The sequence below is a fragment of the Chiroxiphia lanceolata genome, chromosome 15 (genome assembly GCF_009829145.1).
Source record: "Chiroxiphia lanceolata isolate bChiLan1 chromosome 15, bChiLan1.pri, whole genome shotgun sequence".
In the NCBI taxonomy this organism is placed as follows: domain Eukaryota; kingdom Metazoa; phylum Chordata; class Aves; order Passeriformes; family Pipridae; genus Chiroxiphia; species Chiroxiphia lanceolata.
This window is the reverse complement of record NC_045651.1, coordinates 11,830,890-11,843,320: the sequence shown is the minus strand read 5'-3', so window position 1 is coordinate 11,843,320 and position 12,431 is coordinate 11,830,890. Positions and strand designations below refer to the sequence as shown.

Genomic DNA, 12,431 nt, shown 5'->3' with positions numbered 1-12,431 from the left:
GACCACAGCTGCAGTGATGTAGGTAAGGCTCTTATCTTTGACCAGCTTCATGCACTTCCCAAGCAGAAGCCCAGTCTTATTTCTGGCAGGGCAATGCCAAGCTATGATTTAGAAACACTTGAAGGACACAGAAGTTGTCACACATACACACATCATGTTGGTTCCCTGGAAATCTGTAAAGCCAACACCTTAGCCAGTCTTACGCAACGTAATACAAACTATTGTCAGCTTCCACGGGGTGTAAAATGGCAATAACACATTTGAAAGAGCACTGACAAAAGCACCACTTGGAGTGTTGATGAACCCTGTGTGCTTGGCCACAACTGCCTCATACCAACCCTTAATATACACCGTAGCTTGTAATATTTGCCTACCTTTGATTACTCCACCAGATGAATATTCAAACGAGAACGACACATCTATGTAATAACAGAGCATAACACTTTTAAAGATGCTTATCACCCATACTAAATTACATGGCCCAAGGACTATAAGCCTTTTTATTATTTATTAACTTATACATTTTCTGGAAGTTTTTTAAGGGAAGGAGGAAAGTCCTAAGACATAAGTGCTGTTACAAGCGTTTGGCAGACCCAGCCATGCAGGGCTGCAGAGCCAAATGCCATGTTCAAATGCAGTCTTCCTTTGGATTGCCAAGGCTTTTTCTTCTCTCACTCTCTGGTAACCAGAGAGAGGACAAGTCCTTCGAGAGCTGAAGATAATAATCATCACCTTGCTTGTAATAATGACACAAAATGCTGTTGCTAAAGCAGTTATCAGCGGGACATCTCTTAAGTAGCAATGGGAGGGTAACTCATGCAGTGAGGGTTAACTGTCCCTTACATAAAACAGTGGAAGTGTTCATTGCTCTGAAGATCTTGCTTATGCAAACCAAGACAAATCTTAAATATAAAGAAAACTAAACGATCCTGGAAGTCAAGTAAAGGAGTTTGCAGGAAGGTCAGACAGCAATGGACAAGTGTTGGACAGTTATCTACCCATTTGCTGGACACATCATATGATGGATCATTTACCATAATACCTGCTATTACTAAACCAGCAAACAGCACTTCATTAAAGAGCTCAATAGTCTGGGTGGACAAATCCATGAACCACAAGAAAATGGCCTGTAAACAAGAACAATTCCAGGCATATTAAAAAAAGAAAGCAGTTAGACTAAAAGACTTAAAACCTCCAGCTGAGTATACATCAGATCCTGTTTATGTGCTGGTCAAACACGAGGATACTACAGGCAATGAGCAACCAAAAGTTGACTGTAAGGCATGTAGTTGCAGGGTAAATCACTGGCATACATTTCCCACATTAATAACTATCTTGCAGACATAGCACGAGGTAGCACACAGCAACATGAGACTGGAAGTCAGAGAATCCAGAGTTTTAACTGTTATCAGCTCAATGTGATTTAGTTTACTTGACACAATTATCTTATTAGTTTTCCTCATCCGTGAAGTGGGAGTGAAGTGCAAGGTCTAATTTAGATGCTTTAGGCTACAACAGCGAGAAATTGCAGTCAAAGCAGTAATTCACTCTATTTTACCAATAATTTACCCTTCTCTCTACAGATTGTACAATTAGAAGCACTAAAGAAAACATGCTGTTTATTCACTACAAGAACTTCTCCCCTACCTAGCTGTATTAGAGCTGATGATAACAGCTCCTTTAATCCTTCCTTTTCCACAAACACTAAAAATCCTTTCTCCTTGCATAGATGTAGCATCAGAATAAATAACAGAGGACCCAAGTGCCTACTTGGCAAATAAATTCTGAAGTGTTATAACTGCTTCCAGCGTTTATTAACCATATAAGTATTCAATCAGTTCTAAACAAGACTATTTGCTCTCCATTTAAAAACAGATTAAAATATTACATACTGGGGCAATTCATCAAGCTTGCAAAGTGTGTGAGAACAGCTCTGTAATGCTTCAACTCCCACTCTACAACACGAGAGAGTGCAAATACATTCCTGCTGGGTCACTAGAAAGGTGTGGCTAAGAACAGCACAAGCAAAGCAGCTCGGGCTCAGTTAGGTGGACAAAACTGAACTGGGAGGGGCACGGAATAAACAGGAGGATGGCAGCTGTCACACTCCTAATACTGGCAAGAAATTCACAGGCTCTCTCCTCTTCTTTTTAAGTATACATCCAAGTCAAAAACTCAGTGATAACTACCTTAACACAAATTAACATCTGGATGATACTGTCCTTACTACCCACAGGCCTGTCACCTCCACTAAATCTTTAATTAGATTGTTTCTGACCCTTTGATATGTGGAAGGTGCTTAAAAGGAGCTCTCTCACATCATGCATGTAGAAGATCACAAAAGAATGGCAATGGTATTTTAAAGAAAGTGGGCAAGCAGCAATCTGACCTCAATGAGTCCAAAGGTCTTCATCCTGCTTACTGCACGTTCTACATGTCTGTGACAGAAACTAGTCAGCAAAAATGTTAAGTTACAATCACATCTTATATTCAGAGAGGAATTATTGCTATGAGGAGTCCAACCAGCCTTGCTAACTACATAACACACACAAACGCTGTCCTCTGCTTTGAGCAGAGCCACCTCATGCAGGTTAACATGCAGGAACACCTCAGTGAAATATCAGCAGATTCTGCTTCAAAAAGAGAGAATTCAACAGAACTAGAGAGAGATGATGGCCTGGCTTTTGAACTTGGTCACAAGGCCAAGCTAATACCTTCCTGTTTCTGCCGAAGCTAGAAACTGTTTTAACAGACTTTCTTAATATACCTTGATTTCTTTTGAAAAAGCCATGGGGTTTTCTTTGTAGAACTCCCCTAGAAGTTACGCAGGGAACACAAAGCACAATATATACTTGTCTGAAAAGATTTAAAAATGAAGTTACCAAGTTGCATAATACTCTAGATTTCCACAGCCACGACTCCCAAACTATCTCAGCGACTAAAATAACTTTTGCCAGTTCTGTTATCACACAGTAGGGAGATACTTGTTTAGGGCCTTTGGTGGTTTGATTATCAATGTACACCTACACCAATAAAAATATGATATTTCTTGTATAAGCTGCTCCCATACAGCCAACCTGCAGATCCTTAGTCTCATGCAGCTCACGAGCAGTTCTAATCAACACTTGGCCTCAAGTTTCATCACAACTACAGGGCTGTTGTCAGAGCAGGCACAGGGTAACCTGAACCCTCTGCCATGGGAGCCACAGAATATCAGGACTACTGTCACCAGATCATCCAGAGACCAAGCTGCAAACCCCATCGTGCAGCAGAGCAGTGGGAGAGCTGGAGACCAGAACACTTCCCACCTGCCAAATGTTCCTGGAGCTCACACTCCCACCAGCCAGCTCCAGTGTGCACCGTGTGCCTCTGTGCTGTGTCACGGTAACGCGTCTGCAGCTCAGCAGGTCACAAGGACTGTCCTGGAATGCTGAGGCGACACATTTACACTGCAGCCCCAACCCGAGCCTGTGACAAAACACAATCGAAAGAGAAATCTATTGCATTGCCTCAGGAGTGACTCAGAGCTGACACCTGACTCACCAACTTTGCACCAAGCACCACCCTGGACCTGAGCCATCAGAAACCTCTGTCATTTATACCCAGTTTAGTGTTCCAGAGCCAACAAGCTCAGCACAGAGGGCTGCATTTATTTTCCAATTGTTTTGTTTACTTTCCAATTCAGTTTTGAATTACTGGGGAGAAAGAACTCCTACAAGTGAACATCAAAAAAAAAAAAAGTGAAAAGCTGCCTTCTGAAGTCTATTTATTCACATAATAATGTGAAATAGAATTTACTCCAGAAGAAATAAGAAAATGTAGACCTGCACCTTCTAAACTACAAGCTAACCAGAAATTCAATATAATTCCACACATTTGGAGAACTCTTGAACACACTGCAGTACCCAGGAAGAAACTGGAGGGTGGAAAAGTTCTACACATATTTAGCAACTGTAAGAATAAACCTTATGACAAGCAAGTTCTACTAAGCACAGACAGGTTTTATTAGTTATTTGATTTAAAATGCAAACTTATACACAATGCCCAATCAGAAACAAGATGTTGCTGTTCAATCAAAACTAATCAAGTCACTTAAAATTTAAGGAGGGAGAGTTGTACCAGCATCTAAAAAGAATGAAGTTAACAAAAGGGAAAACAAGACACACAACAAAAGTAACTCGTCATATTTTGGAACAGTAAATCTAATACTCTACACAGTCTTCCTCCTAAATTTCATATACAATAGGACTACCACTCAGTATCCAAAATAACTGTTGCATGCACAACAGGATGCAGATACATACTTTGGAGTTACTACCATAAAAATAAGAGGTGATTCTCATGTGAAGAGAACTACAAAGCAAATTGACCTCATGAACTCGACTGCTAAATTTCAATCACACTGAAGAAACATAAAACCAAAATACCCCAATTATACTAAATACAAATCTGAATTTTCCCTGTGCCTTTTGCTGTTGTTAACTTACTTTTAGGTTCTCCGACTGTGATGAATTTTAATAGATTACCATTTTTACTTGGGTTTTTATGTACCATTGCTTACTAAACTTTCACACACCAAAAAATGTGAAAATTGTTTAACTGAAGTCCTTCACATTGAAATATCTCTGACCTAACCAAGCTCTCAGCCACCTGAAGTACAAATAAGGATAAAAAAACCCCAGATGAGTAGGTTGAAATTCTAAGATAAGTATCAGCTGAATATGGAGCCAGGATGCAGAGCTCACAACCATTACAAACATATCAAAGTTGAAACTAGAAAAATTTCAAGCTATTTGCACATTTTCGAAATCCTCATATAATTATATTCCTTTTTTAAGGAAAGAAAGGCAGTTTCTTGTTGAAGTTCAGTATGTTGCTGCCACAGCATCAGCTGTTATTTATGAGGCAGATTATATCACTTAGCTTCCTCTGCAGAGAATTTTGTAAGTCATGGCCTTAAAACAGAAGACATTATGACAAATCTGCACCACACACAATGGGACTATTGATCTTGATGTCTCTAAATACTATTTACTCTGCAGGCTCCACTTTCCTCCTGCCCCCCCTTCCTTTTCTTTTTTAATAAACAATCTGCTTATTATTTGGATAATGTTATTCCCACAAACTGAAGTCTATTAAAAAAATAAATATTTTTTATTATTTAAAATGTTCACTGTTCTGGAAATGGAATGTGTTTTCCAAACCAGGTTTTCATGTACTGTTTGACTTAAAAATTTATGAAATATCCTTAAAAGTAAACATTTTAGAGACAGTGACACTGTTATAATGCTACATGATCATTAAACCTACACACAAAAAAGTACACAAGCAAAACTTAGTAAAACCTGATTTCCCTGAAGGTGTCCTTTTAGGTCCTGGAACTCAAGACAGGCCTATTTGGGGTTTACTATTAAATACCTCATTTGTCACATTGTTAAAGCTATTTTAGCAAGGGCTGACTTTGCATGCAAGAAGCTGTATAAAGTAAACAACCTCTTCAGGACAAGTCTTATTTGCAGTAGGTTTTAAATGTCATCCAATTCTTGGCCTAGAAAAGTCTCAGTCTGGTATTCAGTACCGTAAGCAAAACAGATGATTATCATGAAAAGCTGCCATTTTTCTCCAGTTTTCCATCTTTAAACCCACACATCAAGCAGACCAGTTTAAGTTTGTTTGGAGAAACAAAAAATCGAAAGATGTTTAAAACAGAACCTCAGTTTCGAAGGACTTTTGACTTCTAAATCCAGGTATAACTGTCAGGTAATATAATTTGGTATATACTAATCTACAGACCTCTAGCCAGTTATTCCTCTAAGCACTCCACAATTCATAGAATGGTTTGGACTGGGAGAAACCTTTAAAGATCCTCTAGGCCAACCCCCTGCCACGAGCAGGGACATCTTCAGCTAGATTACAGAATAATGGAATGGTTGGGGTTGGAAGGGACCTCTGGAGATCATCCTGTCCAACCCCCTGTTCAACCAGGTTCACCTGGAGCAGGTTGCACAGGATCACATGCGGGCAAGTTTTGAATATCTCCAGGAAAGGAGATTGCACAACCTCTGTGGGCAGCCTCCTCCAATACTATGTCACCCCGAAAGTAAAGAAGCTTTTCACCATATTCAGACACAACTTGCTGTGTTGCAGTATGTTTCTGTTGCCCCTGGGCATCACTGAAAAGACTGATGGAAAAGTGCTCCAACTGTGCCCTTAAAGATTTCTTATTTAAAGAGGCAAAACAATCTTTGTTAAGATCTCCACCGTGTCAAATTTTTCTCCTGCCAAGAACGAAGGAGTGGTTGACACACGTAACAACGTCATGTTCTCAAGCTGCAAACGCAGTGATCACGACAACCAAGACCACAGCCAAGTTCTCAGTGTGAGGAGGTTCTAGTCAAGGAAATAAACTTGCAAATATCTGAGCTATTTGAATATTTAAGGGGTGGGAATGAGCATTTCACTCCTCTACTATGCCCCACCTCTGAAAGGCCCGGGGTAGCAAGTCAATGGCAATTGCAGCAGGGAACCTGTCCATAGGGGAGCAGGGATACACTTGGGAGAGCATGTGGTGACTTTGGGAGCTCTCTGAAAACGTACAGGTGGTTCTTTACTCCCTTCCTTCTCTGAATGACTTCTCTGTTTGCTCCTAAGGGGCCTAAGGGCCACGTTGGGAGCAAACCCAGCAGAGACAGATTCCAAGGGCTCACATACCAAGACATGCACAGACCCCACGGAGCCCTGACAGAGGAGGAACCCAAAGCAGAAGCGCTGCTCGCCAAGAGCTGGAGGGTCCCAGATACGCCCGAGTGGGGCGGGAAGGCAGTCAGCCATAATGGAAAGGCCACAGAGCACCTGAAAAGCAGCCCCTGCCCGCCTGCAGCCCGGAAGGGGCCACACAGCCACGCCAGGAGGACGCGCAGGGACCACCCCGGGCAGCCACCGGGGGACAGGGAGGGCGGCGGGCAGGGGCAGCGCGGCCGGGGTCAGCCGGGCACGGGGCGGGGGGGCGAGGCCGCCACCTCAGCAGGGGAGGGGCCGCGGCCATGTTGGGGGGGGCCGGGGGAGTGCGGGCCCGGCTGAGGGGCCACGGCCGAGCCGCCCCCGGGCCCCCCGCCCGCGCGCCGCCATACTCACGCCTTGTCCACCAGCTCCCGCACTTTCCACATGTTCAGCATGGCGCCGACCGCCCGGAGACCCGCCCGGCCCCGCTCCCTCCGCCGCCGCCGGCCCCAGGAGGCCCCGTTCGCCGCGCTCCGGCCGCCGCCGCCTCCACCGAGCCAGGGACGCGGCGCCGCTCCCGGAAATGAAGGGTCCGGCTGCCGCGCCGGATGCTGGGAGTTGTAGTCCCGGGGAAGCAGGACCGGGCGCGGGGCCTGTGGGGAGCCGCGGGGGCTGCCGGGACTGGTAGTTCGCGGCCGCGCGCGCGGGGCCTGCCGGGAGCGGGAGGACGGGGGCGTGTCCTGAGGGGGCGGTGGCACGGGATGGGGCGGAGTGGGATGGAATGGAGTGGGAGGGGAGGGGACGGGGAGGGGACAGGGTGGGGTGGGCGGGAATGGGATGGGATTGGTTGGGGTGGGGCTCGCCCGGCTCCTAAGGGCTCTGCGGGCGCTGTCACACGGTGATGGTACCGGGGCGTCGTGCCCGTCTGAGGGGCGGGTACAGCCCGGCTCAGACCCGCCCTCACACCCCTGTAAAAGCCAGCCTTGACCCGCCGCCCGGCGAGGCACGGGAGGGAAAAGTGTCTATGAAATAGGTGGTTACAGTCAAAGCACTGGTGTAAAACGCATGTCGGGCCAGAATGTGGTTTTATATCCTGCTTTTAGTGCGAGGGACTCGTTAAGAGCAGCGTTCTGTCTCTGTGGCTGCCCGTTTGCTGGTCACTGCGTAAGAGCTGGAGTGAATTTCCAGCGGACTTCCTGAATTCCTCCTGCATCCAAGACCCAGATTTCTGCAGCAGGGGCACACAGGAAAGGAGCTGGAAGGGATGCAGTTTGATGGCTGCCCCACAGTCTGCTGGAGCATAGCACATGCAGGAACTTGTCTGCACTTCTCCAGAAAGACCAGGTTGATTGACAAAAAACAAGGAACAATCATATACATTAAAGCTGCCTCAGGAGAACATTGCCTATTTTAACATAACTTGCCAACAGGCATTGCAAGACTGTCTTCAAATATTGCTTATGCAGGGTATTGGGCAATCACAGAAATCACAGCTCCCTGGCTATAAACAGTGAATTGAAAACAGTAAAGTCATTAATGTGATTTTAGAATCGGGATTGACGAGAGTGTCATGATATACATTTACTTTTGTTTTCTAGCAACTTGTATTTGATATGAGTTTTGAATGACCAGTCACGATAGGGAGTGGACGAGAAGTGGAAGTCTGTTGGCTGTGTCTTTGTACATGACAGGACAGAGTTCCCAGGTATTGCAGTTAACCTGTATTATCCTGGAATAGAATGATGTAGAATCATGGAATAGAATCATGCAATAAAATCACAGAATGGTTTGGGTTTCAAGGGACTTTAAAGATCATCTTGTTCCAACCCCCTGCCATGGTTCTGGAGTATTCATCCTAAAGCTTCCTGTTTAGGAGCACTTTTGTTTTAAGAGTTTAACTGATTGCTTTTTGAGTCCTTGCACAATACCTCATGGCAATGAATTCAGTGTTATAACTGTCACATGACAAAATAGTTCCTTTTCTGTATTTTAAATTGTCTGCTTAATAGCATTGCTAGTTCAAGTATTATAAGAATTAGGACATAACAATTCCCTAGTGCTCCTCTCCCTGTCAGTTGCAAATTTAGGAATCTGTAGATTTCTCACTCCACTGTTTTCTTCACTGCCTAAGACTTGAAATATACTTAATTTCTGCATGTTCTGAAATTATGCTTCACTTTTCTAATTCTGCTGTATCGAATCTGAAAGTGAAGGGGAGGAGCTGACCCTGCAGGATTGAAGACACTGACCAGCCTAGCGATAGCTTATGAGTTTTTTCTCAGTTCCCTTCATAAGAGTTCTTAACAGAGTTTGCCTTTTTGAATGCTAAAGAACACCGAGGTGATATTTTAATCTGCAGCACAACGCCTATGGTGACTGTTTGTGATTTGTGTGTAACTGAACTCAGCACCAGTTTTGCTGCCCCAATATATCCATGTGCCATTCCATTATGGACTGGGAGAAGTGACATCCCTAATTTCATATTGTAACACCTGGCAAAGCAAGCTGGGTGAGGACTCCTGCCATTTAATATCTGGCCTTCTCTTTTTTCTGTGAAAAAATTGAGGACACTGATCTTCAGGAGTAGAAAATGATGTTTATAGTGTCTGTTTAATGAAGAACTAATATAGAGTATAATAATTGGAGCTTGCAGAAACACACTTTTCTGATTGGCTAGAAATGTTGTTATTTTAATGTTTGGCTTCAGTCCATATTGGATCAAAATCAAATTTCTAAATACATTTCTGATGAACTGCAAGTTCCCCAGATTCTGCTGTGGTGCAGTGGAATTGATGTTCTCGTTAGTGCTGGTTTCCTTGAGCACCTGCAGAGTTCTGGGTGCTGGACCAGACCTGCCAGCTCCTGATGGGCTGCCAGAGGCAGTTTCCAGGGTCCAGGCTCAGCCACACCTCAAGGTGCACATACCCCCAAAGACAAACACACCCATTCCTCACTATTTTCCTGTCAGGGATGACATTTGAACTGAAACAGTTAGGGGTCGATAAGGCAGCAGGACTTTGTTTATTTGTTTGGGTTTTGGGAATTGTTGTTTCCATGTGAAAAAAAAAATTCTGACCCACTGTAATTGCACACTTCAGAAAAAAAAGAGAATAGTACAGAGTATTTTGGGTCCAGGCATAGAAGAATTACAGTGTATGCAGAAGAAAGGAAGACTGAAGCTGGAATTTAAAAGCAGTTCAGATGAAGGTGGGTATCTTTCACGCATTGCTCGCTGTGCCTGGATGCAGTAATGGGGCAAGAAGAGATGACTGGCATTTATTGTCAATTTTAAGGTATAGTAAAAAGCAGGTCTTTATGTGACATTGAATGCAACATGACTGACAGTAATTTTACCATCCCCATTCTGTCAGCTACTGATAAAGTGCATGAGCATATGTATAATTTCTGAATGATGTGAAGACACTTTCTGGTTCATAAGTAATTCCCTTAAAAAAAAGAGATCTGATCAGTGTAGGGAGAGGGTAATGCAGTTTCAAAGCAATGCAATATTCAGCATAACAGGTAGTAGTTGTAACATATATCATGTAGAGGAACTGTACTTTATTATAATTTGAGCCATCAATTACAGGAGAAGCAGTTAGAGAAATTGAACTAATTTGAACACTGCAATAGAGTTTGCACCTGGCTATTCCAGACGTTAATATGGGCCATTTGGTGCACAAAAAGTCTTGCACATTCCAAATGCCTGGAGAGCAATATTGTTGTTAATATCAACCATATTAACACACAGTAGAGACATATCCAAGTCAGTGATTAATTTAAAATTAAAATGCGGGGGGGGAGAGAGGAATGTCAAGGAAAATCACATTGTGGCAGGGGAGGGAGGCAATGGCACAGACTGAGAAAAACTTTTCGTTTAAAGCAGTGTTTGCTTCCATGATTTCATAAAGCTCCACTTTTTACCCACTTGCACAGCTGAAATCTGAATTTCGTAAAGTTTGTTTGTTTTAAGAATTAGTCAGTAGGGCAGAAGTAACACTGGAATAATGTTCTCTGTCTGTAGACTGGTTAGTATCCAGGCTTTTCTGAAAAATTGCAGCTTCTCCGAATCCAAATCTGTCTTTCTGTAACACATCCCATAGACACACACACACATATCGTGTTTCAAACTGAAGGTCCCTAGGTGGGCTGTTTCAGAAACTGTTTTCCTGCTCTGCCACAGAATTGTTCTGCCTTTGGCAAAATCCTCCAGTCACTTCCATGGACGGAGAACTGCCTGTAAAGCTTCCACTGCCCAGCACTTGAGCCCATATCACACTCACTTCAGGAGAGAACCTTGGGGGCAGGCAGTAACAGGGAATACTGGAAGGGAATGGAATGTCCCCTCTGGAATGTGTGGGGGAAGTGAAAAGGAGACTGGTAGTGATGTTTCAACTATGCCTCCTAATGCTGCCCCACTGAGATGATACACCCATTTACTACCAGCATTTGCATGTCCAGGACCTGTCTGACTCACTATAAAGGAATGTAGGTAGCAAACTTCAAAGTTTGGGGTTTTTTTTTAACAAGTGAAAATGATTCTATTTTAAGCTTTAGAGCCAAAGCTACAACTGCCCATGTTGTGCCTGCAGAAAACTGGGAGTGCCAGGAAGAAGTGATGATTTATCTCAGGAGCTGGGAGGACAACTCTGCCCCTCAGACAGCTCCTTCTGCCAGGGTAACATGGGCAGTTTTTTGCAGGAAGTCCCTGTAGAGAGGGATTGGATGTTAACATCAGGTTGCATCCAGCCCAGTGCTGCTTTATTTTCTAGCCTGAAGAAATGAAAGTTGATTTCACACTGCGGATTTCACTCTGTCTCCTCACAATCTTTTGAAACAGTTGAACCATTTTGATTAGATGAGGAAGAGGTGGTTTGTTCTCCAAATGAATTACAAATTTATGCAAAATTCTTACAAGTTTCCTGAAAATAAATGACAGACTAAGAGAGGCCTTATTGTCACTGCTCCTGAAAAAGAAGTGCAAGATGTGCTCAGCCTTTAATGAAACGCATTTAAGGTCAAGGTTCTCCTCTTGGGGTTCTCCATTGTCCATCAAGCAGTAAATTCTGGCTTTTCCTGTGCCTGGGGCATTCACAGCGTTGCTTTTTGTTGTGGATCCCCTAATGTCTAGAAAGGGGTGAATTCCCACTGCCAAAATATTACCATTTAATTATCAAACCAATCAACTGTGAGACAAATGTCCCCAGGGAAGCAGTCTTCATTAGTTCCACTTTTTACTGAGCTACTTGGGGTTTTTTTGGTTTCTCATTTTCTCCCACATTAGTAACTGGCAGAGTGTGTATGTCTCCAAATTAGGATAGAAATGTGGGGTTTTGGGGATTGCCAATTAATGGATGGTATTAGGTGTTCCAGGCTTTCCTTCAGACTGATGATGTGGCATTATCTGACACTGTTCTTAGGGGAGCTTTGGAGATACAGTTTGTAAAATGTTCCCACTGTTAGAAGTGTAAAATATGGGGAAACCCCCTCTGAATTAGATCCCAATGTCACAGCTCTCTCTGTCATGCCCTTAGCCACCCATTTAAAGTGGATGTGGGAAATTTGAGAACTGATCCTCAGAATAGAATTCTCTCATACAAACCACACATGATCTTTATTCTTCTCACAGAAACTCATCTACAGATTCACCAGTCTTTTGCTATAGCTCCAATATATTCTAAGAACCTATAGCCTGGATTGCTGCTGATCTC

General features: G+C 43.5%; 1 protein-coding gene across 1 annotated transcript in view; it reads right to left on the bottom strand.

Annotated features, from left to right (window-relative positions):
• Positions 1-7,247, bottom strand: part of CLINT1 (clathrin interactor 1) — a 46,510-nt gene extending 39,263 nt beyond the window's left edge. The window contains exon 1 of the mRNA XM_032702712.1: positions 7,135-7,247. Within this exon, the coding sequence (XP_032558603.1) occupies positions 7,135-7,175 (41 nt within the window). The 5' untranslated portion in view covers positions 7,176-7,247. The remainder of the gene's footprint in view (positions 1-7,134) is intronic.
• Positions 7,248-12,431: the final 5,184 nt, after the last annotated feature.